The sequence below is a fragment of the Suillus clintonianus genome, assembly GCF_016758775.1.
Source record: "Suillus clintonianus strain FC179 chromosome Unknown DEU56scaffold_11, whole genome shotgun sequence".
Lineage (NCBI taxonomy): Eukaryota > Fungi > Basidiomycota > Agaricomycetes > Boletales > Suillaceae > Suillus > Suillus clintonianus.
In genome coordinates this window covers 148,693-175,015 of record NW_024539235.1, presented here as the reverse complement: position 1 = coordinate 175,015, position 26,323 = coordinate 148,693, and the positions used below count along the sequence as shown (strand labels likewise).

Genomic DNA, 26,323 nt, shown 5'->3' with positions numbered 1-26,323 from the left:
ATGTCGGCTAAGTGTCATCTGTCCAGACTTATCTATAATGTCAATCATTATCGAGTGACATCAAAGAGACTCACAGGTAAGAACTTTTGTGTATTAGTGGGCAGCTTCCTCATTACCTAACTGAACCTCCCTGAACTCTGGGCCCTCCAAACTTTGTCTCACCCAAGATGTGAAAATCAGGTGATGAGTGACTCAACATGCTGTTCGCAAACTTGCATACAGAGAACAAGATTGCATGGAACTTGAACATTTAATGAAGAGATCATCCGGCAGTAGCATAAGGTGCTGCAGCAGTTCACATTGAAAAGGTTGAAGGACAAGGTGATTATATAAGTCTGTGTTGGCCAAAGAAAATTGCTTATTGTGTAATTTAGCACAAGATCACGAGATAGTGCCTGATCGATGCATCGGGTATATTGATAGTATGTACTATAGGAGGAGAGCTTAATCATACAGCTCAACTCCTAGTGTAGCATAGTATGTAGAAAATCAGGATCATGTAGTGAATACAATACAATTGGTGTTGATGGCGCGTGTCAGTGTGTGCTGCTACTAGTACAATGATGATATATGCAATCTTTGAGGTGTTTATACCTAGAAGTGTACTTGTCAAAGTAAGGTTTGAATAAAGATTATAGCACTCATGCGAAGCATTGATCTCATCTTATTAACAGCATGGAGAACTATGTTCTTGATCATTACAAGACAGTGTTAAGACCGTGTTCAACGGGTCGGACCGGAGGGGCTTAGCTTCAGCTCGTGCGCTGCGCTCTTTACCCGAGTACGTGCCCCTAATTTACGGGGGGTAGATATCGTCGGCCGAGGGGTATGGACAGGCCGGATGAAAGAGGGAAGGCTACCCGAGACTTTGTCCGGGTAGAAACTAACAAGGGACGGACTACCCAAAGGTAGAGGCGGAGGGGTTTAGCCTTGGGGATATAATCCTGAGGCTCGGAGGGTCGGACTAGGATGACAATCCTAAGAGCCGAGGGAACACAAGGAATGAACTGAGTCTAAGATGATATTCAAACTGAGGAAATACTACGGGTTACAGAGGGTTTATATACTGTAAGGTATCCGACGGGTATCTGGCCGAAGTGCAGTCCTCAGAACATAAGGCTATGTAGAAAATGCACTAGTGAATAAAACATACTGCGGACGATCGAGAGTGGAGCCGGATATGAACTGGAAACAAAGGGAATGAGTTAAATGAAAAGGAAATGAATAGACTAACAGAAGGATCAGAATGGACCTGGATATTAAATGTCAGAAGGATCCGGACACATAGGGGCAGAAAGAAGCATGTACAAATGGGGACTCAGGGGGAATAAATTCTAGACCGGGCCCGAGGTAACGGGTGGACCAGACCGGATGAGAAGGTTCAGGTATGGGATATGACAGACGGCTGGTGGACCAGGCATCACTATGACTGATCATTTGGGTCGCTGGATACATAAGCATAAGCCCTTGGCAGTGATGCCCCTAACAGGCTTACTGAATCTAATCACACTTCAACTTGGCTCTGTTAAACTGTGAATATGCACTTCAATGTCACTGATCATAGAAACTTACCAGCACCTTTCTCCCCTTTGTGGGAACTGGTCCAATTGTAGTTGATTGGATTACACAGGTCATCTGATGATATTTACTGTTACATGGTGACAGTGAATGACGCGCGGAGAATTAACTTGCTGTAATATCACCCAAAGTAGTAGTGGTGTTGTGTGATTGTATCGGAATCAGTTAAGTTTCTGGTGTATCACAACAAACAAGGATAAACATTTTCGGACTTTCAAAATTATGTTCAGAACTTGTGTCACGACTTCAACGTCAAAGTTGTCGTTTGCAGGTTGAGGTCATCTGGCCTTGCACTGGAGCTTCTGTTCTAAAATACTTGTGTTCAACCTTGTGCGGTGAAGGCTTTCTGGCCTTTGAGCTCAGGATATCCTTGCTCCCACCCATATTGACTTGAGGGTTGAGACCACCCGGCCCCACAGGAGCTTCTACTCCGTAAACCCTCCTGCTGCCAATAGAATTTCATGGGTAAAGGTCATCTGGCCTTGCACTGGAGCTTCTGCCCCTGAGACTCATGTCTGACTGGGCGCAATAGTGGCCATCCTTAATGCTTGGAAGCATATTGTTTCTCCTTGTTGTACATTGGAAATGCCTATTACTAGTCATCAATGAAATTATTCTCCATCTCGCCACTCCTCAAGATAGGACAAGAACCATATCTTCAATCAAGGTCCACCATGGAAGCATGAAACATTGACTTCCTGCATGGCTCTTTGCGAATGTACGGAGGTGAATACCACATTAGGAAGGCCGGGGTGAGTGGAGTCCATTGCATACATTACAATGGGTAAAACATCACTCATATTTCTTAGCCAGTTGTCATTCACAGACATTTTTGGCTCCAATGCTTTGGGGTTGATAGGTAGGATATTTGCACTCCTGAACGTAGATAAGTGCATGACACATATTGATCATAAAAAGAATACTGACATGATGAAAGGCAACTTCCTCATCATCTCATGGAATTGAGGGAACTGGTATTCATTGGCATAAATTTTCCCAATAATGCCCTAATAATCTGGTTTATGGCAGATAGCTTGTGCCCTGGAGTTTTATCTGGGAGCCAGATATGAAGCACGTGGTATATCTGGTACAACAACACTTTTGTTATTTATATTGGTAACAATGAAGCCAAACTCACCACAGTCAGCAAAGTCACAACTAGACCTGAACCCAATAGGCCATCCCCACCTTGGATTTCTTCCGGGAACAGATACAAGCTCCTGCACCATTGCAGGATCTGTTTTACAATTCCATGGACCAGCAGCCTCTTGGATGCAGCAACCCTCCCCTGATTTCGGCATTATGGACCCTGATGCTTTCACAGCTGGGTTGCTGGGAGACCCAGCTCTAGGCATAGTTGAAGTGGGTGACAAGTCTCTGTGGGGTGCACCATCTGCACCTAACGCACAAGTGCACCTTGCACCTCCACCTACACAAACCACTTTTCATTTTCCCAGTCCACCCAGTCAATCTATAACTCATGGTGAATAAGTGGCCATGGACAATGAGCCATGGGACTCAGACCAAATGGAAGGAAAAAGATGCTGGAATGGGTGCAGTCTACTCTACTGACATTCACTATATGTATCTATCTAGGTGCCTCGAGGCCCAGGCAAGACCCCTGGCCAAATTCTACTGACACAATGGGTGTTCGCTAGACCCTGCTGGCCAACCCTCTTCTGGTCTCACACAGGAATTTTCTGGGCAGAGCTTGGCATTCACCCTACGTCCTGTACCATACTTACCAGGTCAAGACCATGTACTGCCTCCTCTCCCAGCCACAAAGATCATTCCACCCACTCCACTCAAGGATGGTGGCAGTAGTCCCAATCACACTTTAGTGAACACCACTAATGCTCCTCCTCCTACTTCAACAAGAGATCCCAGTCCCATGTTAGTCTCAGGGTACTATAATTCTGCTGCGACCTCCTGCACTCGATTCCCCGAAGAGAATGAGCCAGTCACCCACCATGAGGAACATGTTGTGACTGGTCGCAGATCAGATGATATGAATACAGCACTCAAGGCCAGCTTTGGAGAGATCAAACATTGCTTCCTCAAACATTCAACATCCACCACTCTCTCCATGAATCAGCTAATCAATTTATTCCTGAAGAGTCGAGGACGCGCTGTAAATGGCACAAATTATTGGAATCTGTATGCCAATTATTTCAAGAACCATGTGCAGCAGGAGCTTGTGTGCATTAGCAGAGGTGCCTGAAGGTGGCAGCACACCTATTAAGTACATACAACAGTACAGCATGATACTTAATATTCATTTCCCTCACAGGTGCAACCGTATGCAGACACTGCCATGAGAAATTCAAGATGGCCTTTCCTGATATGTATCAAGACATCCTATCGAGGCACAAAGAGGCATCTCTCCTCGGCTCGTCACCCCAAACTATATAGCCCAGCGTGCATAAGCATTTTAAAAACACTACCGCAGTGTGTCAAGCCTTGTACGTACTCTCAGCAGAAGGTGTGGCATTGGCTAATGTCTCTTTGGGTAGCTCGAGTCTGGCTCCACTAGGTTTGGATTTGAAGTGGCCATTGTGCTATGTGGTAAAGTCATCAATGAAGACAGATCACTCGGTCATTCCTACAACACACCCAGTGCTGCGGGGGTAAGTCATTTGCCATTTAAATGATAACTTGTACTCAGCAAGTAAGAGTTTTGGGAGATGCCATGCCGTGCCAGCAATGATGTGATTATCGGCCATCTAAAAGCCCACATATAGTAAGCCAAAGTCTCTGTTTCATAATAATGCTACATGGTTACTTATGTGATCCCAACCAGTAATGTTACATCCCTTTCCGTGGTTGAAGAAGCATTTCCGGACATCAATGATGATAACCGTCACAATCCGACATCAAGCCTAAACAATGACATAGACTAGTGTTCTAATGTTGTGGAGGAGTGACAAGACAACAGCTTGAAGTGGCTTAAGAATGAAATTGACCGACAAGTCGGTATGTTTCATTGTTGTCACTCTGAGACATCTTCATTTCAACTAATGTACCCTGTGTCGCACCAGTCAACCTTGGCGGTGGATAGGGCTGGGGCCTCGACACTTGGTGCACGACAGATGGATGGATGAGTGATGCTACAACACGTGAGAACTCTACTCTAAGTGTCTGCTAAGATCCCAAAAACCCCTGCCTGCCTAAACCAGAACTGACCCCTGACGCCCCAACACCCTACTACAGCAGCAAGAAATTTGGAAGGATTTTCCCTTAAAAGCTCATGCCAGCGGCGCTTGTAGAAGCCAACCTCTGTATCAAAGGTTATCCCACGCACAAGCACACAGCAAACTTAGGGTGAACAAAGGCATCAGAGCACTGACACAGACAGAAATTGGCGCACTGGTTGATTTTCTGAAGGCAGGTACTATGGTCATCGCCCAATTTGCCAACAAGGATTGAGGTACATATAAACTACATTACAGTAAAAATGTCATACTTACATTAGGTATAGTGGGTGTCATTGCTTCTCAGATACCTGTCAATGAAGGTGAAGTTCCTCCACCTGAATGGCCACATCCTGGTGCCCAACGAATGTTCATTGATGGCCACACCAATTATGATGATCTTCCTTGCCTCAAGCCCAGCACTGCAACCGCAAAAGTCAAGAAGAGTGTCAAAGCTCCCAAGTCCCCTTCACCATCCTCTGAGTCTGAATTGGATGACAACGAGCCAGCTGAAACCTCAGTGCCCAAACCCCTACCTTGAGTGATCGCCCAAAAGCCCAACATGCATCTCAAAGGTGCTCCTCCACCTCCACCCTTGCACCCTTTCAAGGTTGTTGCCAAGCTGATTGCAACTACAAGCGAGGTTATTGAACTTACATCCGTTGATGATAACCTCTCGGAAGAGCCTGGCACAGAGTACGAAGAAGTGGAGCATGGAAAGAAGAGGAAGATCAAGTCTGCCAACACCTTGTGTGCATCAAAGAAGATTGCCCCATCCACAAAGAAGACTAACACTTCGAAAGCAGGGAAGAAAGGGGTGCTGGGCAAGAATGCAGAATCCAAGTCCAAGTCTAAGGTGCTGTCAATGACTTCTCCCACAAAGGGCGGACCACTGTCCCCATTGACAGTGGAATCATCCAGTGATGGTCTCCCATCACCAGAACATGGTGAGTACCATTCACTTCCAACTTAATGTTTGTTTGATGCCATTTAATAGGTCAAGCAATGCACCTTCGAGATGGGTCTTCTGAGGTCCCCAAGAAGGGTGCATTTTTTGACTTATTTCATTCATTCATAATTTACTTTACCATTGAATGTGGTGGCCCCCACTATTCCCAACCAGCAGCCTCCTTGTGGTGTCCCTCGTGCCCACACTCCTCATGGGAATGAGGACAAGCCTCCCCACTCTCGCGACAACAATGGCCCTCGTGATGGCCCTCTCCATGACACTTGCGACCCTCTCCAAGATGATGATACTTGCATTTGTGATGACCCTCAAGGCAGTCGTCAGCCTCCACGCAACTTTCTCATTCATAAACAACCCTCCTCACCACCCTTTCCATGACCCTCAAGGTGGTCATCAGCCTCCCCATGACCCTTAATATTATGACGACACTTGAGGTGTCATTTGTAACCATCATGATGTTTTACACGACCCTCGTAACACTGCCCACTGTGACCCTCACGATGCCCTTTGTGATCATGGGGATCCTACTCAGCATGATACTTATTACCCTCTCTGTGGCAATTCTCATGAGGCTCTACACCCACATGACCCTCATCACACTTGTGGGTACTCTCATGAAGCTGCACGTATCCACAACTGTGACACACTCCACCCCCGCGCACCTGGGATGCCCTATTAATAAGCCTTATTATACTGGGTAGTTACGTGTCTCACCAACTTTAATTAGGCTTGGATCCGTTAAATCTCAACACCAGCATTAAATAGTGCTCCAGCTCCTCCCAAATACCTTCAATAAATACTGTATCTACCTCACTATGGTAGGGGTGGGTGCACGGGCCTATTTGGCAGGTATCCCGCCTGGCATTAATTGCGTCATCTGTTTATTTTAATCTGGCACCTTCCACAGCGGCCTGCTACACTTCCCAATTTGAACCAAACAGCTTCCCACACTTCCCATCTCTCCTCCTCATTGTGCCCATTGTCGTGCTCATCGTCCCTGGTATTCCCCTCCTCCTCATCATCCCTGGTGTTCTCTTTCTCCTCATTGTCCCTGGCATTCCTCTCCTCCTCATTGTCCCTGGTGTTCCTTTTCTCCTCATCTTCCCTCTCGCTGCCTCCCTGTTGCTGCCTCCCTCTTTCTGCCTTCATTGTCCCTGGTGTTCCCCTCCTCCTCATCGTCCCTCTTGCTGCCTCCCCCTTCTGCCTCCCTCTTGCTGCCTCCCTTGTTCCATCACCTTCCCTATACCCTCACCCTCCATCTTGTCACGCTGCTGCCCCAAGCCAGCCAATGCCTCACACCTCAGGCATTGGGAGGGTCAAAGGGCTCTCCAAATCTGTCATATCCCACAAATTTAGAGGGCGCCACTGCTGTTCGAAGTCCTGATGGCTGGTAAACAACGACCAATACTCGATGTGTGTATTTTCATTCTTTTGTTACAGTCCTGCCTATGGTTAATAATGTAGTGCTGCACCAGAGATGGACCACACCCTGCACCCTCCCCTAAATTATTGATACTTGCAGTCCTCAACAGTTACTAGAGTCTCCCTTCGCTTGTTCAGGCTTCATGATAGTGGGTCATACACCCGAGATTGCATTGGCGCTGTGCTGCTGTAGATAGTGTTTAAAGTCCGGTTGCAGGACCAAAAAAAGACTGCAACCGGACCAAAACCGGACCAAAAAAGACCGGACCTTGGTTGCCAGTTGCCTCAGATCCAGGAAAGTCCAGTTGCAGTTGCCTAACTTTGCAAAAATGAAAGACCAGTAAAAGACTGGTCTCAACCAGTCCATTGTGGGACCGGTTGCCTATAAATGGGTAGTGCTCATTTAGGCGATTCTATCGGTGGTCTGATCTTCAAAATTGGTTGAGATTTGGGAAAGTTACAAGCATTTTAAGAATGGCTCGTATAAATCTGTGGGGCGTGTTTTTTGGCTTGTTGGCACTGAACCAGGGATTTATTTCCAAGCTTAAAAACCTTTACCAGTGTGTTCGTAGACCTCAGAAATGGTATGGAACATCAAATTTAGATAACTCTTGATGATTATCATGCTCCAAGACTAGCACAAAGATCAGACGTGTTAGAACGGCAAGTCAAATCAGTCAAAATCACCAATTGGCTCATAATGTACGCAAAACTTGAGTGCTTGACAAGATATGAGTAGCTATAGACTTGCCTAGACTAGGACTACAATTACCATTGAGACACCTAAGCCTTACAACAACTTTTATTTTTCAAAGACGAGCCTGATAACGATTTTTTTGCCAAGCTTATATCTTGCTTATATCTTACTCTATTGACAAGATAAGACTAGCTATAGTGTCGCCTTGACTAGCAGCACATATTTCGTCAAGACACCTAAGCCTTATAACAACTTTTATTTTTCAAAGACAAGCCTGATAACGATTTTTTGTCAAGCTTATATCAATCTTATATCTTACCCTATTGAAAAGTTAAGACTAGCTATACAATTGCCTTGACTAGCAGCACATATTTTGTCAAGAAACTTAAGCATAGTAATGACATTTCATATTTGACTCACATGCAGGGCGGAGTTTGGGAACCCTTTTTTATAATGCTCACATCTTGCTCAGATCTTAACCGTTTACTACAAAAATTAGACCGTTGGAATCGTGGGAAGGAGTACAACTGGTCTTAGACAGGTTTTAGACAGGTTGCAACCGGAACCGGTCTAAAACCGGTTGTAAGACTGCAAGAGACTGAAAATATCAGTCTTTTGAGGTCCAGTCCAAGGTTGCCTGATATTGTGGGAATCAGGCAACTGGTCCTGGTCCGGTTGCCTCCAAATAAGGCAAAAGACCGGACCCAACCGGACTTTTAAACTCTAGCTGTAGATGGGTGGTGGCTTATTTTTAGACATTAATTTTATCAAACTACCATGTCATTCCACTTTGTCAAAATCAAATTAAGTCTTTCACTACTACAGAATAAATTATGTTATGGCGTGGGAGTAATGAAATCTGTGCCTGCGAGAGCATGACCACCGAAAAGCTCATCAAGGTGTGCCAAGGCAGCATCACAGTCAAAAGGAAACATGTTATACATGTCTGGGGTGTTGGAAAATCAGGCCCAGGCCCAGGTGGATTGAAAATGTCAGTGTTAGACTGGGTGGTGATGAAGTCAGTGCCAAACTCGCTAATTACTGGGATACTGCTTGAAGTGGATGCAATGGTTGAGTCTGGGGCATTGACATGGGGTGCTGGGGTGCTGCTTGAAGGGGATATGACCATTGAGTCCAATACTGTTGGCTCTCTGCCTGAAGCAGTGGATGGGTCTAGTGTCTGTTCTTGACTGCGGGTATCTTCATCATCACTGGACTTGACAGTCTCTGCACTCCTGTACTTCTTGCGACGTCTGGCATTGATGTTGTCGGCTGTCGCAGGTCGTACTCACTTCTTACCCTTGTCAGACTGTGTCCTTCGGCGAGACTCAATAACTTCGCCACTGTTGATTTTTTCATCGCGCTCACGACGGAGTTGCACAAGTTCCTCGTCATCCAAGACTTTCCATGTTGTAGTGACCATCTTCCAACAGTCTAAAAGAAATTGAAGGTCTGGAAGGGAGCTGGACATATTGCTGAGGTTTGTGAATGGAATGTGCTCTGGCCATCCTTTGATGGCGACCTGATAAGGGTTGACCACGTTGCGAAAGTAATCTGCCCACTGCATCTTGGCTTTGCTTTTGCCGGTCACCTCCCCTATTAATAAAGTAAAATAAAATGTGTGCCATCGAGCGAAAGGAAAGGACTTACTCAATTTCTGGGTGATGATTGCTCGAATTTCTCCTCGAAGATTTGAGGTGCGTTTTTGGTGATTGTTTGCGGTGCCTAGTACAAATATAAATTAATTTAACTTGAGAGGATGATAGTAACAGAAAATTGAACCTTGTATCCCTTGGACAGCAAACCCCTCCATTTTGCTAACAAAGTCCTGCGTGTCAATGCCCATGATGGAGTCCATAAAGGTGTCATGAAGGTGATTGCGCGGAGGGGCAGATCAGTGGTACCACGTGTCATGTACAACATAATCTCAGCACCGGTGCGAGAGTTCAGGCTATTGAGCTAGTAATGACACACACTTAGCAAACATTATATTGCAATTTGAGTGTGCATACCTCATTTTCAACCACCTTGAGGGTTTGTGTTATGTTGTTAATCTTGGACCTTGTTGAGACACATACCCCAGAGATCTTGGTCTCCTTCTTGTCGGCAAATTCCTGGAGCAACTCTTCTTGTTCTTCCTGTGTGAGAGCATGGTATTTGTCCTTATGTTCACAGACCAGTGACTGGAGTGCTTCCTTTCCGTGGACATTGCCTGTTAATTCAACACAAGGTCACGAAAAGGTATAAGATAAAAATCAGCAAACTTACAGTTTTCTTTCTTGGCCTCCTGAGATTTTTTCCAGCAAAATGTGTTCCAAATGCTGAGCTTTGAATGCTTTGAACAGAGTAATCCCTGACCCATGTGCAAGTCATGCTGTACACGACGGAAGCTCTTGTGATGGGTGGTAGCCATGGTCGTCGTAACATCGTCAATTTGGCTCCATGCAGCATCAAGCACATCCTTGAATTGACGCAACTTCTCGGCTCGCTGAAACTTGAGTGCCACGCGAGCCTCTTTACTGAGGGTTACTTTGGGGCGACTACGAGGTTGTGCTTGAGTACGTCTTGCATGCTTTGCAGCATAGAATGACTGGGAGACCATTGTCCACAGAGGGACGGCAAAAGTCAGCGAAGGGCTTTTGTAGTTGAACTCAAATATTTAAACACACCAATAATGCATTTATTTTTTCTAACCCACGGTGGAGAAACAGGACATGCGGCTCATAACGAAAACTCAAAGGGGAACAGTGATCTACAGCAAAAATAATGAGACGAAAAAAAGTATAGGCCACATAAGAAAATTAGTATACCAATAAACTTCAGGACAACCGATAGAACAGATGATGGCTGCTATAGTCGTTCGATCAAGTTAGTATAATAACAGCAGGTAACATAAGTATCACCGACCTTTACAACATCAGGGCTGGGTGGCGTGCCCTGAAGGTCAACCAGCAATGCCTGAGACAGAATGGAAGCATGTTTATACGAGATATCCCATTTCGGGGACCTCAACACTGCCTCCCATCGGCTGCTACAGACTGTTTGAACTAGAACACGGAGCTTGGGTAAGATTTTGTCCCCCAACTTAATCTGATCCATAGCAACATCAGTGTTCGGTCCAATACTAATGAGCGGCATTCCACCAGCATAAAATGCAGTGTCCTGCTCCAATTTCGGTACCGAAAAAATCGGGCCTTCACCAATCACCTTGCCGGGCATGAAAGTATCCGCATGCCTACGTCGATGAACCTGTGCATGGGGTGTGGTCGGCAGTGGTGAAAATTTCTTGCCAAGGCCTGCACCCATCTCTGCACCTCCACGGATAGCTGCAGATGGAGAATCATGTGTTGTGGTCGTTTGCAACTCATTCGTGAAGGTGCTGGCAGGTTGGGCAGAACATTTGATATGTGCGCCAGTGGCCACCACTGGGCCAGGTAGATACTGTGGGCCCTTGACACAAATATGAGCTGCAGCAACTGTTGGATTAAGTTAGGCATGTGAACAGTGAAACCAAACACGAACTACCGCTTACAGTGTTGTGGTGGTTGTATGTTCTCGACGATGCAGCATTGGTTGAACCGCTTATGATGCGGCATTGCAAACTCTTGGGCAAATACCTGCACCCATACAGCAAGGTCTCCACCAATTCGCTTGGGTGTTTCTTGTAGTTTGCTCGGTGTGACATAGAGGTCAATGGGGAGATTTTCGGGTGAAGTGACTGCTTCAGACCCAGCACATCAAACAAGGACTGAGATTCCGCCATCAAGGCGGTCTAGCATACTCAGCTGGGAAATGAGCGAGACTTGAGTAAGACGTGGACACCAACATAAATGACTTACTGCATTGAAGACATCTTGCAGCGATGCCTCAAGCAGTTCCTCGTGGGTAAGAGATCTTTCAGCAGTTTGTTTAGCAGTGCCGCTAAAACCAAAATATGATGGGTGAAGGCCACCAGGCTGTCTAGCCTGATAATGTGTCCCATCAATACGAACATCATGCCTCAGTAAAGCCCTAGCGGCCACTTGATGTTCATTATTGCTGAACCCTTGAGCAAATGTTGAAGTGTGCAAAGTTGCAATACTGGGGATGGTGAATTTCATAGTGGCTTGTCCTGTGGTTTGACTTGGAAGGTGAATGGAAGCAGTAGACACAGCGGACTTGGGGTTTATTGGGGTGACCATGGTGGAACTAGTGAGGTCTGTAGTTGTGTAGGAGGGTTAAAAGCAAAGTTAAGCGCCAGAACGTAAGATGTAATGATAACGCTCACCATTGTGGGCTGTGCAATTCTGGAATGAGTCCCAGAACAAATCAAGCACCAGAAAGCTGTGATCATGAACCGTGAATTCATGGAGAGATCTTGAATGTATTGCTAGTGTCTCATTTCTACAGAATTCAGATGAATACATGCGTTAAGCAGAATGTTGAACCGTCTGACTGATGCAACACTCAAAGTCGATACAGCACGTGAGCTCAAAATCACAAATCCTGATCGTGAACTGTAAATTCATGGAGAGATCATGAAAGTCTTGCTAGTGTCTCATTTCTACAGAATTCAGATGAATAAATGCATTAAGCAGAATGTTGCACCATCTGACTGATGGAACACTCAAAGTTGATACAGCACATAAGCTCAAGATCACAAATCGAAGTTGAAACAGCACATAAGCGCAAGATCACGAATCCAATAGGTATGAAATATATGATTCAAATTTGAATCTCCTGAATTAACACTGTGACATCCTCATTGACCAGATCCGAAGGTCGATGCGGTATGTGAAGGGTTCATTAACATCCATCTGGCTGTTGCAAGGCGGAGGTGGTATTTCTTAGCCTTCCTCCACATCACCATAATTATCCTCAAGCTTTTCGCACTTGCCTTTGCATGTGTCTGGAGGTGCAATATACACAACATTATGGGGAAAGGGATGTGAGTCACATTAGGAGATGCAGGAGTTCAGCCTGTACTTGATCCTAACAGCCTGATTCATAGTTGATATCCAAAGCATATATATATATATAACATGTAGTCCTATGCAATATATGGGGGAGCAGTCACAAAGTGGGCGTATGTCAGTCATTTATTGAATGTAAACAATCGGCCATGTTCTCGGTGATCACTTTGTGTTCTTCATGGTCAAGAGCATCAGGGTCTGGTTGTGCTGTGGTAGGGATTAGTGTGATGATGTGCCATTGAAGATCTACACTCACCAAAATTAGCACTGTTAGTATCAACTGGTCTGCTGAACACAGGATTCGCAAGGTGAGTCCCAATGCCCTTGACACCAGAGAATCCAAACAGTCTCTCAATCTGATCTAACCGATGTATGTGCACAGCATTGATGGCTGCCCGTGAGCGCCACTGGTGTTTCAGCTCAGAAGCAAGTAATGGGTCAGCGACAAGAAGTTTGTTGATAGCTGCAGACATCTCTGTGGCTTCATCGTGGATAGCAGTTCGGAGCCAGTGAATTTCAATATTGAGTTGAATGATTTCTTCATGAGCTCGGCAGAGCCTAAAGTACTTCGTAGTTGCCTCACGGTGAGCTGGCCTTGCCCAATCCTTGTCTTGGATGTCAGCACGGGAGTCTCGCAGAAGGTCAAACTCGCCAAGGAAAGTGTAGTCAGCAATGTCTTTCCACGCAATCTTCGGTCTTGGTGGGATCAGGGAAGTGGCCTGGATATTGTAGTGATTGATTGTATTGCGAATAGCATCCGAGCATCGCTGTAAAGCTTTGCTAATTTGTTGCCAGAGCTTGTACCCTAAACAAATCATGAATTAATCAGCCATAGTACAAGCACCTACTAGTAGCGGAACACTCAAACCTGTGCCTGATAACAAGAGCTTTGATAGCTTGAATAATCTCATAACAACCAAATGTTCGAGCTCATCTAATGCAGCACAATACTTGCTGAGTGTTGCTTCCTCCTTGAAACGGTTGTATTCCTCCCCGCCAATCACCCATCTCTCATAAACAGATAAGACACCTTTGCAATAAGCAACAAGCACCTCGGCATGCTGTAATTTGGCATAGGAAGAATCAACTTGGATGCGGGCTTGCTTGAGCACAGCACCCATTTGTTCCAAACTGCCAGCATGTACTCCCATAAGGGCATTATTGCCAGATTCAAAGGCGAGATCCCATTCAGCCCTATTAAGATCACATCAGGGATGAGCGATAGTTGTTAGCTAATGCACGACACCTTCATTCTGCAAGCTCGTCAAGTACCTCAACATAATGTATAGAGAGCTGATCTCGTGGAGCTGGCCGCTTCAGACTATCCAGATATATGTGTTCCTGATCGAAGAATCTTGGGAAGTTGTTGTCGCTGAGGCGTAGCTCAGCCTTGATAGTCTCTAGCTCAGCTGTCAACAACTGAACCGATTTCAACGCTTCTCAGTAATGGTTCCAAAAATAATTGCCTGACGGCAAGGCCCATCAGTATTGTGATTGTAAATATGTCATGACGTACTAAGTGCAGCATACTTATCAGCATCCCAAAATGCAAAATGTTCTTTGATGGCTTGGTGGCGATGAAAATGGTTAGCATGCCTTGTGCTACGGGCAAGCTCGTTAGATGCAGAGAATATATGCTCACAACCCTCGCCCTCAGTATGACCTGTTCCCGAAATATACATTGGGTGCCAGTCGAGCTGGCACCTTCAATTGTGCGCATGGCCATGGAAGGCACCGACTGTCATCCAAAAACCAAGATTGTGTGCACGAGGACCCAATGTGCTATTGATTGACATTTCCGAGAAGGTGCAACCAATATTGTAAGTGCAAGCTCCATTTTGGCCATACACAGTAAGCAGCTTGTCAATGATTGCCAACGGATATTTTGCACTGCTGAAATGCATTAGCGCAAACAAAATGATTTCAAAACAAGGTCTTACAGTTCTCCACTTTGGATCATATCACATGCCAGAAGCACAAAATGATGTCAGCACGAAGCGATGAAAATCCCCGACTCTTCAAATACGGCAAACATCTTCTTACGTGTTTCTGGTCCAGCGTTTCTCCACCAATTCACACACAAGAATGCTCCTGGAAGATTTGTGTCTGTGGACTCGTCCTGCCAGTCATCATCACTCTTTGAGTCTGTCTAAAAGATAATGTTAGAACATAGTTGTATAAATAGCAGACACTTACTTGTCGGGATTTGACTTCATCCTTAAACTTGTCAACAGCGGTCACGTGAATCCAATAATCCGAACGGGCATTGCAAGAATCAGATTGGGCAGTTGTCCCATAAATGGTTGAGTCCCATCGCTTGAGGCTATTATTACCATCAATGGATACCAACCATTCAAAATCGAGTGCGGGCTCATCATCAAGCTTATAACAGCCTGCAGGGCATGAGTTTAGCAGACACCAGTTGACGGTATCCTGTTTGAGCGTGCCCCGCAGACGCTGCTTCACACGATGAATGATTTCTAGAAAAGTGTCATAGGCTGCGGAGAATTGTGTTCTTAGGTATGGTCGATATGGAACCTATAAACTCAACATAAATAAGAAAACCTTGATGTAAGTGAACTACATCATCAGGAAAAATGGTATTTGCACTAATTGCAAATATAGCATCTATATCCCTCAGAGCAAAAAGAGCAAAAAAAGACAAGTGCCCTGTTATAGTTGTCATATATAGCTGCCATATCCCAATAATTGCGAAAAATAGCCAACTAAAGACAGGTCATAAAAGTTCAACCCACCTTGCTTTAGTTGTCTCTGAATGTCTATGAATGACTTTATTTGCCATTTTTCAGTTTTTCACATTTTCGAGTTTTTCACATTTTTGACAACTGCACCAAGGGGGAATTGAACTCATGACTTGTGATGCAAGATAAAAGGTGATCAAGACCACTACACCATAGTCTCTTTTATATATCCTAACCAGAATGTCAATATATACCAATGATTCAAGTCACAACTTATAAGCTACACATTTACTTCAACAAATTTTCGCATTTTTGCTTATTAGATAAGGGTGACCATTAGGATGGGTAATGGTAGACCGTGGGAATTATTTCGAAAAATCACAGTTGTAGCCCTTGTCAAGGGGAGTCTATCCATAGTCTCATGACATCAATAGCATAAGATCCTATTGAGATATAAGCAAAATGCTCGAAAAACATCGGCAAAATTTGACTTTTTTGAATTTTTTTTTTTTCAAGTGAGGTGGTGATGAAAGTTGTAGCCCTTGTCAAGGAGGGTCTGTCCATAGCCATATCACATCAATAGGATAAGAACTGATCAAGTTATTACTTGAGACATTTTCAAAACAAGCTGATGATTTTCGAGTATTTTGCCTATATCTCACTAGCATTTTATCCTATTGATATTTCAAGATTGTGGATAGACTCCCCTTGACAAGGGCTACAACTTTGATTTTTTTTTAAACAATTCCCACGGTCTACCATAGTTATATAGTGGCACAATATACATCCAAAACCAAAAAGTGCAAAAAGGGCAGAAACCAATTTCCTAATCAAGTTAGAATTAGTCAGCCTCCTGTCAGATTAGGATTAGGATTAAGGTTAGGATTAGGGTTTGGATTGTGGTGGGATCAGGATTTGGAGTCAATTTTTCTCTATGCTGCAATATATGTATCTATAAGCATTAGTGGCACTACATGCACTTAAAGCCATTCATATCCAAAAATTGCAAGAACCAGTTTTCCTGATGATACATCATGAAGGTAACACAAAGTTTTGCATTGTGATTGGATACTAAACCGGGGACATGTTCGATGTGATTGACGGTAGGCGGAGAGTGTGCAAAGTGATATCGCAACAGAAGGATACATCGGGGCACACCCGATGTACCCATAGTAGATAAGAGTTTTATTGGGGTATTGGTGCAACAGTAATGGTTGAAGATGTGTGTGCCTTCTTGCTGCAAAAAGGAATAAGTAGAAGATATAACGCACTGTTTCAAACTTACTGAAAGTATCAATTAGCTCAATGTCATTAATTGAAAATGATGCATCGACACCTGACATGTTCTGATCTGATATATCTGGCATACCATCGCCAGAATCTCAATGGCGATAGTCTAAGTAGGCATCAACTAGGCAATCCAAAGCCCTTCAAAGGCCTCGTGCTCCCCACCTGCATGACTGAGGTCAAAAGCTTCTTCACCTGGAGGTGCTGTATGCGCGAACACCTCCACTTCCATTCCAAAATCTGCCATCATATTCTCAACAGCGCTTCGGTCCTCTGCCAACATCTCTGGTGCGGTATTAGCTTTGTATTGACAAAGAACACAGATGTACCTTGTATAGCATCCTGTCGGCTTGAATCTGCCTGTGCCATTCGCTGGCGTTGTTTGCCGGCCATTACGATTTTTGAACAGTGGTGGCACCCTCTAAATTCGTGGGATATGACAGATTTGGAGAGCCCTTTGACTTTCCCGACGCCTGAGGTGTGAGGCATTGGCTGGGTTGGGGTGGCAGTGCGACAAGATGGAGGGTGAGGGTACAGGGAAGGCGATGGCACAAGGGAGGCAGCAAGAGGGATGATGAGGAGGGAAATGCCAGGGACAATGAACACAACAATGAGCACAATGAGGAGGAGATGTTGGTTGGTTGGTTCATATGTGCTGTCATAAGCAATAGTCAGCTAGTGTTCTCTTTGACCAAAACAGTGAACCTAGGGTTAGTGTGGGCTAATCCATATATGGCGACGTTCTGGAACATAACCCTAACCCCAAAGCTAATGTGATGCAAGTTGTAACAACATTGTTTTGCTCACCAGGGACAATGAGGAGGAGGGGAACGCCAGGGACAATGAGCACGACAATGAGCACAATGAGGAGGAGAGATGGGAAGCATGGGAAGCTGTTTGGTTTGAATTGGGAAGCCATAGCAGGCCATTGCGGAAGGTGCCGGATTAAAATAGACAGATGACACAATTAATGCCAGGTGGGATACCTGCCGAATAGGCCCGTGCACCCGCCCCTACCATATTGAGGTAGATACAGTATTTATTGAAGGTATTTGGGAGGAGCTGGGGCACTATTTAATGCTGGTGTTGAGATTTAACGGATCCAAGCCTAATTAAAGTTGGTGAGACACGTAACTACCCAGTATAATAAGGCTTATTAATAGGGCATCCCAGGTGCCCCCGCAATGCATTATACCTCTGTGATTCTTGTTTCCGCTATGGTCCTGGCTCTGGTGACATTCATGCAGAAAGCAAGTTGAGTACTCATCATGACAGCTCACCTGCACCAAATTTTCATGGTAACTATGGTCCCAGTGAGCGCAGTTGTGCTTATCCAAGCCAATACAGTCCAGTGGTTGACTCAGGCTATCCTCAAGGTGGATACCCCCGACATGATGACTTTGATGAGCATGGGGATTCACTATCTCCCTATCATAGCCATTCAGGTGGTCGAGGGAATTATCGCAAGGGTTCTAGCAGGAGATTCCAGAATTCGAGGTGGGCAGACAATGATCCTCCTTTTGACTATGACCGTGATGCTGTGACATGAGCATTTAATTGTGATTTGTCCAATCCCCCGAGGCCTCCTCCCGCAAATTAATTCCAACCTTTGCTCTTGAGCCAATATCTGTATTTTGTGCTGTAAATTTCTACTGATTTCCTACCCATGCCTACCCTACAGCGAGGGCTGGGAGGATGCCCTTATACCTCTCAAGGAATTTATGTGGGAGACTCTATGGAGAGGTAGGTCTCAGAGATGGGTTTCACCCTACAAATAAACCCAGTCTCATAGACCGTGGGAATGGCAAAAATGTACTGCCAAGGGTGTCCAAAACAGTCTGGCCATATAAATACTATCCAACACTAGCATTTGTGTAGATATTGCAGAAGAAATAAAATTAATCAAAGGTTACATACTGTGACCAGTATGACACAAATTTATTGTATATTATCACTGGTACTCAACAAGGTGACTGTGTGGGCTTTGGGTAACTTAATCCTCCTGATCAGTGTTGCAATATTTGGCATTTTGGTGATGAGATTGCAACTACACTGTCACAATTGTACATTTGGTGTTGTCCATCCATCTTAGTCCAGGTATTCAAAGCTTTCTCATGCGGAGTACAATTATGATAAACTTTATATAAATTTTAAATCAGATAGAGCTTTCATTAGTAAACTACTTGGCGGTGTACAGCGTGCAAGCTCCACAGCTTGGTCCCTGTTAGCCAGTTCATCACAGTAGCACCTTGCTCTGTGAGTCTCTGTACAGACACCCACAGATCACCCAGTAACTACAAAATTCATTTAAATTGCCAAACAAAATCACTGTCCATGTATGTACAGACACTCACAGAGTGCCCAGAGAATTGGTGCTGCGCAGATATTGTTTGCTGGACTGCTTACACATGCTAGACAGAAAACAAAATGAATTTATTGAATCACATGACTATGGCAAATGGTACTGGGTCGCTGTGGGTGAGGAAATAGTAATGCGAACTCTGGGGAGTCACAAGGAATATCTACCTCGAGAGGCGAGCTGATAGAATCGTCCCTTAGGGAATGCTACTGAGACAATCTCTCTAAATAATGAGAGGGATCAAGAGAATAGCTGAAGCCAAAGATATGTGAAAGCGCGCGAAGATGCGCGGTGATGATGCGATGGACACGCGAGATGCGCAGGATATGCAGAGGGCAGCGGCTAACATGTGATATGCGTGAAGTAGAAACTGAGCGGCGGCTAATGATAAGGATGCTCCAGGAGACAGATAGACAAAGCAGTGATGATATTAGCGCTCAATGCGCGACTAGACAGAAAACAGATACTGAGTCCAAGTAGGGAAAAGTAAGTAAGTCTGGAATCCTCTGAGTCCTCTAGATATGTAAGTCACTACACGCGCTCTCAGGATAATGAGACATAAGGGAAGCGGATAGGCTGTGCGGAAGTGCAAGTGAAGCAGATATATGTAATGCTATGTGTAAGAGACCCTGGATGTGGTCAGTGATGGTAATAACAGTGGGAATATGCATGGAGCCGGATAGACAAGACAGGACATGGGAGGACATGGGAGGATATGCCGAGTATAGCGCTGGTATGCGAAAGGGGTGCACGTGTAGTATGCACTATGCGGTAAAGCGCAAATGGCCACGTGCATCTCTATAGGCCTGCACCTACCTATGGATAGTGATGAAGGCGATGTAGAAATAGGGGGATACGAGCCTGTAGAGATATCACTCTCTACATTACGATCGGGAATACAATGATATAATGTGCCTAAAACGATAAATGCTCGGTGTGGGGATATGGTACTTCAGTCGAGGAGAATTTGCAGGTGGTTGTGCTTTGCCTCAACAACTCCTTCGAGATTTGTAGCTGCGGCCCTGTATGAATGAAGTTAGTGTAAACGTTTTGGGATAAAGTCAATCTCCTTACCATCCTGCTGCAGCCCATTCTCGTAGTCACTTGTGTGCGTCCATGCTCTCAGCTGCAGGAAAGTCTAGTTCACTTCAATGAGTTTGGTGGTTCAGTGTGGTTTCAATTTGCAATGGAACACCAGTGTAGCCATCCAGGTGCAATTTTTGAGGGGACTGACGATGAAGACCAGAGGCCAGATCAGTGTAGAAATGAGATTGTCAAGCAGGTGTTGTCATGACTGTCAATGTTGAACTTCAAGCCTTCGAACTGCATCATTCAATACACTGCCTCAGCATGTTTAAATCTCAGTGAGCGCTGCTGTGCATCAGAAAAACATGGTCAATCTGAATTAGAACACATTTTATTTCTCTCAAGATCACACAGCCTGTTACTTGTAAATTGCTAGTGGAAAATAAAATCAGTAAGAGTGGGGCTATTGTATTGACATGCCACTAAGTACTGAATCAGCAGGATATGAGTGGGATGCTCATTCAATACACCACACGAGATGGGGACAAGATGTTGGGTCAATAAATGGCCAGAAAATTTACCATTGCTGCCCACAATGGTTCCGGTTCTGAAATCTTCCCCAAGTCAGCCCTGGGGAAAGTATTTTTAAAGTTTCTCTGGCTCGGTTGTCGGCAACATGTTACAGTTAGGCAGAGACAATTTGACTGAATCACTGTAACGATCAGCATCCCATACCACATCATCTTCTGAACGGATGATATTCTGTTGAATTTCATAATTCGACACTGATTTGGAACAATCTAGTGTTTCAATGTATAAAGACACACAAGCCAAAAGATCCATCAAAATCCTCAACCTTCACACATGAATCATTTGATAAATTTGACAATTAGATGAGCCATACCTTGCTTTGTGCAGCAGGTACTCACACAATGGTCTGGATAGCTATGGCCAGTCAGGGGAAAATATCGTCATGTTCCTCTTCCATATGCTTCTTTTTGATTCGATCTCTGTGTAATTTTAATCCAGACATTGTTCTGAAACTTGTCCTAGCCCATAATCAAACAAATGGGGTCCACTCTCATTCAGTATCTGCTGGCATGACCAAGGGAACATCTATTGCAGGTAAGAAACATAGCCTTGAGGGTTACTTTCACATTGGGCCTAGCACCTGGCAAGATGTTCTGACTGATCCCCAAAAAGGAGCCACCCAAACCTGTGAACAAATGTTGGACCTTGCAAGGTCAATGACAGACCTGTGCCAAAGCTGTGGAACTATGTTTTTCTCAATCGTGTCTTTGCATTGTCTGAAAGTCTATTACACAGTATGCACTTACCGACAAAACCTTGCAGGTCAAACCATTGCTTGGGTCCAAGGAGCTCATGCGGCGATTTCACATACACCTTGAAACTTGAGTGAAAATCCAAGACAGCCTGCAGATCTGTGGAGGATATCAGGTGACATGGGAAGGTCTTTTAAATTCAGAATAAAAATGTAGGAGTTGTGTACTTGCCTTATAGGATGAGTGATGATTGGTCCTGTGACCAGCAACCATCTCCGATGTCAGTGTCACATGGCAGGAGCAGCAGATGAGAATGTAGAGTTCACTGTAGAGGTGAATCCCAAGGGTGTTGAGGACCTCGTTGGACTTCAAGTAGTCGGCTCCGAGCATCAGACACACCGCACCAGAATTCACAAGAGATTATGTGCATGTGCATTTGGGAAGGAGAACACTGTTAATCAGTATTCCTTAATTTGACCCTTAATGACTTCTTTCACCCGAGGAGGAAAACTCCTGAGTGGATGTAGTGGCTGGCACGAGCACCTCCACCAAGGTATTGCCAGCACCTTTGTGGATTGGGTTTCCTGGCAGAGCTTGAATGAATAAGATATTGATAGCAAAGAATCTTAATGAATTAGCCTTGTGAAGGCTACCAATGTATTATATGTTGTGGGAGAGTGTATTGTGGCAGTGCTGATGTATCATGTAGGTGGCAGCATACTATTGCTCCTGCACAATAAAATGATTGCTCAGAAATAATAAATTGACTCACTGTTTTGGTATCTCACATGGTTCTGTGAATATAGTGGACACACAATGATTGGATTATCCAGTAATTTAATGATTGTTGTTACACCTCAACATAATGATCAGTCAGAATTAATTAATTAATTGACTATTATTACATGTCAATGTCTTTTGTATAAATGAGTAAGGGCTTTAAATGATCAACTGATGATTTGGAATAAATTATACCTGCCATAAGTTACAGTCATCATCATGCAAAATAGGCCGGTATTTGGTAGGTAACATTGTGTATATGCTTGTGCTCAGTCTCGAGGGTGAGGGAAGCAGATGAAGGTTATGTGGCTGTGCTCTTCCTACTTCAGATGGGAACTTGTAGGGGACGACAAAATTGACTTTCCTGCACCGCCAATTCTTATCATACCTGAACAACCTCCCTAGGTGCATCCAGTACTCATAGTCTATTTAATAGTTTGGGTCCTCAAGTTTCAAAAATGGGACCACAAGAACCCAAGGTTATCATATTTATGGTGGTAATCTGTCATGATGTGTTGACCCCTGGGGCATTCGTACATGCAGAACCTATCCGGGTCATCTCAAGCGGTCCCAGGGCCACGAAGCCATCCCTGTAAGCGATCCTCTGCTCTTTGTGCAAGAGGGTCTCTGAACCTTGTCACTGAGGACAGGTCATCAACTACAGTCCTCTTTGCTGATTTGGGTTCTGAGATATCCTCCATGTATAGTCTCATGGACCCTATAAACACACCATCTGGCTCCTCACTGACATCTTCCAGTCTGTGCAATTGTTGTGTGTTGGGAAACGGCAAGCGCGCTTGCAGCTGAGTTGCGTTAATGTATGTGTATTGTCCCCCTTGTTTCGAACGTCCAGCAACACGTATGTTTCATTCTGATTTGATCTTGCTATTATTCTCTTTATAGCACTTACGAGACGTCATCGAGTTCCTGGGCCAGCGCCCCTTTTTCTTATTGTCGTGGTCTCAGGTACATATATGCTCGCACAAGAGCTCGCATAGTATTTAGTCAGCTATGATTTAGCCTTGCACCTCAGATGTTTGCCTTCGTGCGCAACGACTGAGGTGAGACACTTACTTTTCACATATTCACCTTTACTTACTTTGAGTAGAGAGTCCGTTTATTACAGGTGAATATCAATAGACGTTTGCCTTCGTGCGCAACGACTGAGAGAGTCCGTTTATTACAGACCCACACGAATCTCTTATCCAAATATTGTGCTGAAGGAGAAGCTTGATAATGTGCTTGGAGGTTGTGATGTTGATGATTTGTTCAACGAGTGAAGCCTGGACTCAGTTGATCGTGTAGAAACGTACTTGTAAAGTTAGCATCATTGATCAGATTAATTTTCTTGTTCAGCAACTTTCCTGGAAGGCTAGTGATACAACAGGCGACATGGGTTGTGGGAACCATCTATATTAGCACATGCAAACTGACCGCTTTGGGTTCATGTCACAGTTGCACAGCCATACTGAATACTGTCCTTGATTACAAAGGGAAACAATTTAGTTGACTGTCATGAGAGGAGAGGGACAGCACTACATTTGGTGCTACATTCATCGACAATCTGGAGGCTGGTCCATATTGTGCACGTATATTGAAGAGGCAAGCTGTAGATGTCAGAGTGAGTGAGCTTCCTGAGGTCGCAAGGTTTCTTGATGTGTCGCAGAGTCAAGATACTTCCATCTAGTATACATATAGAATGAGCCCAAGTTCCAATAGGGAGGCGAAATATATGATTGTACATGCACCAAATCCTGATATTTGTGTCCAAAGTGTGCCTCTATCAGCGTCTTTTTGTACAACAGTGCTTCAGACCAATTCTTTCTCATCATCGTCAGCATTCTTAGGCAGATGTATGAACTGTAACAGATATTCAGGCAGTATGAGAGAAACAGACATGACCAGAAGCTTATGAGGTCATAAAAAGCTGTTTTCCGTCCATTTTCAAAGCAGGGATAACTCTATTTCACCATCCACATGTCCATTGAGGTCGACTTTCTGTTGGTCACCATTACAGTGCTCAAATGCAAATAGCCATCAGCCATAGGTGGACCCAAAGTTCTCAAAGATTGTTTGATAATGCATCAACATGTGATGATTGATCAGCATATGTACACCAAGCTTTTGCAAACCCCAAGTTGTAGATTTCTCAACGGTTTCAACAGAATATTAAACATAATTTGCAGTTTGGAGGAATGGGAGGGGGTATGGTCTTGATTTTGTCATTTTTGTCACACCAACATACCCAGAATGTGGTAGTCTGGATGTTAGTAAGTCTTTGCCACTGGTCAGCTTTCTGCAGTGAATTATTCTCACACATCTGTCAAATGGTGAATTACTGTTCAAATAGTGAACAAGTCAATATACATACATTGTTAGGAAGACATCCAATCCCTGATGGCCAAATGATACCATTGATGGTGTCTTGAAACACTCGCCAGCCAGCAGCACCTAAGAGATAACCAGCGACAATGATGTCTGGGTGAAAACTATGCTCAATCTCTTGCCATTGCATAGTCAGCAACTGACCTCGATTGAGAGGAGAACAGTGTACTGTGAAAATTGTACATTAAGTCTACAACAAATCTTTGCACCAGTGTTTAGCCTGGGAGCTCTCAGGCAGGAGTATTGAGCTCCTGTGGCATCAAGAATCCATTTCCTAGCTGCTTGAGAGCGAGCCATCTTCAATGAGTTTGCATTACGAAGCTGGATAAAATCATTGCAAAACTCAAAATCTGAAATGGACATGTTAGTAGCAAAATACAATGAGACACGGAGTACATGCTGGTGATGTCATAGGCAGTTTCTGTCTGTAGATCTTCGAGCTTGGTCAGACAGATGTTGCAGGGATGTATCTTGTGTGAGTGCCCAGTGAACCCAGCAGTCTTGCGGCATCCTGGTATATTATTGGCAAGTATTTCCAATGCTCCATGGACCTTTGGAAGTTTTGGTGGTAGATTACAACAGAATTACTCCATAACCACGCCTAGAAGAGATGGAAGTCAAATAAAGCAATCTCATAGAAGTCACTCACCTGCATATATCATCTTAAAGTCTGCAATTAATGGCTCCAAAGCATGATTTAACTGTTCGAGACTTGGTTCCTTTGGTCCTGGTATGATCATGGTAAGGTGAATGTTTTGCTGGAGGAAGTGAGCTGATCAATGGAGGTTATTGAACAAAATATAGATGCCACCAGCAAAGTGGGGTCTTTTGTCGGTGATTCTGAACCTGGTATAATGATTTCGAGTTAGTGATGTCAATTGTAATGAAAGGGCACATTAAGTACATCAAAAGCATTTTCGAACGCTTCGCAGGCTAACATAGTTGTGTTCCGCAGGGCAGAAATTGTTCATTGGGTTGCTGAAAGTCTACGCCCATTTGAAATCATCAAGGACAGGGGATTTCAGTCTCTTATGAAGACTGGAAGACCCGAATACTACTTACCTTCTCCTGCGACTGTGTCACGTGATGTTCGGCTGGTCTTCGCTAGAACCAGGCAGCGCATTGCTAAAATGACAAAGGCACGTTCATCAATTAATTAATGCGCACAACAAAAATATAATAAACTTACTGGCAGGAGCATGAGGGTAAAATAAATTTTACCACCGACGGGTGGACTTCGACAAACCACCGAGTGTTGGTGGCTGTATCTGTGCACCTCGAACATAAGGGGGTGCTGCTGAGCATGCCGTTAGATATTGTCGAGGTACCGAAAGTAAGCATCTGACTTACCAAAATTTCACGTCATTGACATTGTTAGTCACACACTGGTAAGAATTGGCGGCAGAATTTGAAAAGATACTAGAAGATTTCAGAATAACAGACAAAGTCAGTCAAATTGTTGGAAATGTGTAGACAATGAGACTTACCATAACAAAGATCCTCGCTGTCACATGCGATAATGCATCCAATAATACCGTGATGATTGAAGAACTCCATGAGAAACTGCCCGACTTTGGTGGGACCGCGTCGCATACAAGATGCTTTTTGCACACGGTAAACCTTGTAGCAAAATCCTTGCTTCAAGAATTCAAGGTGTCTAAGAAGGAGGGAGAGGCCACATTGGCAGGGCTCAG

At 44.4% G+C, this 26,323-nt stretch overlaps 9 protein-coding genes across 9 annotated transcripts; 3 read left to right on the top strand and 6 right to left on the bottom strand.

Annotated features, from left to right (window-relative positions):
• Positions 1–2,700: 2,700 nt before the first annotated feature.
• Positions 2,701–6,151, top strand: DEU56DRAFT_908923 (uncharacterized protein; the record flags this gene model as incomplete). Its single annotated transcript, XM_041357046.1, has 7 exons — positions 2,701–3,061; positions 3,237–3,775; positions 4,092–4,205; positions 5,077–5,289; positions 5,326–5,716; positions 5,767–5,791; positions 5,896–6,151. The coding sequence occupies 7 exons, from the start codon at positions 2,701–2,703 to the stop codon at positions 6,149–6,151; spliced, it is 1,899 nt and encodes a 632-aa protein (XP_041212398.1).
• Positions 6,152–6,609: 458 nt separating this feature from the next.
• DEU56DRAFT_924693 (uncharacterized protein) lies at positions 6,610–6,990 on the top strand (the record flags this gene model as incomplete). Its single annotated transcript, XM_041358560.1, has 1 exon — positions 6,610–6,990. A coding segment is annotated over one exon (381 nt), but the record flags the coding sequence as incomplete, so codon positions are not given.
• A 2,153-nt stretch (positions 6,991–9,143) lies between these two features.
• Positions 9,144–9,452, bottom strand: DEU56DRAFT_729582 (uncharacterized protein; the record flags this gene model as incomplete). Its single annotated transcript, XM_041348107.1, has 1 exon — positions 9,144–9,452. A coding segment is annotated over one exon (309 nt), but the record flags the coding sequence as incomplete, so codon positions are not given.
• A 1,137-nt stretch (positions 9,453–10,589) lies between these two features.
• Positions 10,590–12,036, bottom strand: DEU56DRAFT_752872 (uncharacterized protein; the record flags this gene model as incomplete). Its single annotated transcript, XM_041349662.1, has 4 exons — positions 10,590–10,607; positions 10,763–11,331; positions 11,388–11,472; positions 11,695–12,036. 4 exons carry the CDS (start codon positions 12,034–12,036, stop codon positions 10,590–10,592), a joined length of 1,014 nt encoding a protein of 337 aa, XP_041212395.1.
• An 889-nt stretch (positions 12,037–12,925) lies between these two features.
• Positions 12,926–14,533, bottom strand: DEU56DRAFT_869443 (uncharacterized protein; the record flags this gene model as incomplete). Its single annotated transcript, XM_041355555.1, has 6 exons — positions 12,926–13,058; positions 13,279–13,412; positions 13,656–14,001; positions 14,049–14,053; positions 14,080–14,243; positions 14,338–14,533. 6 exons carry the CDS (start codon positions 14,531–14,533, stop codon positions 12,926–12,928), a joined length of 978 nt encoding a protein of 325 aa, XP_041212394.1.
• Positions 14,534–14,880: 347 nt separating this feature from the next.
• Positions 14,881–16,852, bottom strand: DEU56DRAFT_729540 (uncharacterized protein; the record flags this gene model as incomplete). Its single annotated transcript, XM_041348105.1, has 2 exons — positions 14,881–15,345; positions 16,541–16,852. The coding sequence occupies 2 exons, from the start codon at positions 16,850–16,852 to the stop codon at positions 14,881–14,883; spliced, it is 777 nt and encodes a 258-aa protein (XP_041212393.1).
• A 68-nt stretch (positions 16,853–16,920) lies between these two features.
• Positions 16,921–17,715, bottom strand: DEU56DRAFT_752870 (uncharacterized protein; the record flags this gene model as incomplete). Its single annotated transcript, XM_041349661.1, has 4 exons — positions 16,921–17,096; positions 17,126–17,451; positions 17,552–17,564; positions 17,604–17,715. The coding sequence occupies 4 exons, from the start codon at positions 17,713–17,715 to the stop codon at positions 16,921–16,923; spliced, it is 627 nt and encodes a 208-aa protein (XP_041212392.1).
• A 349-nt stretch (positions 17,716–18,064) lies between these two features.
• Positions 18,065–18,674, top strand: DEU56DRAFT_752869 (uncharacterized protein; the record flags this gene model as incomplete). The annotated part of the gene is made up of 3 exons (XM_041349660.1): positions 18,065–18,336; positions 18,478–18,539; positions 18,589–18,674. 3 exons carry the CDS (start codon positions 18,065–18,067, stop codon positions 18,672–18,674), a joined length of 420 nt encoding a protein of 139 aa, XP_041212391.1.
• A 5,379-nt stretch (positions 18,675–24,053) lies between these two features.
• Positions 24,054–25,369, bottom strand: DEU56DRAFT_752867 (uncharacterized protein; the record flags this gene model as incomplete). The annotated part of the gene is made up of 7 exons (XM_041349659.1): positions 24,054–24,104; positions 24,490–24,564; positions 24,616–24,695; positions 24,774–24,797; positions 24,839–24,979; positions 25,009–25,140; positions 25,279–25,369. The coding sequence occupies 7 exons, from the start codon at positions 25,367–25,369 to the stop codon at positions 24,054–24,056; spliced, it is 594 nt and encodes a 197-aa protein (XP_041212390.1).
• Positions 25,370–26,323: the final 954 nt, after the last annotated feature.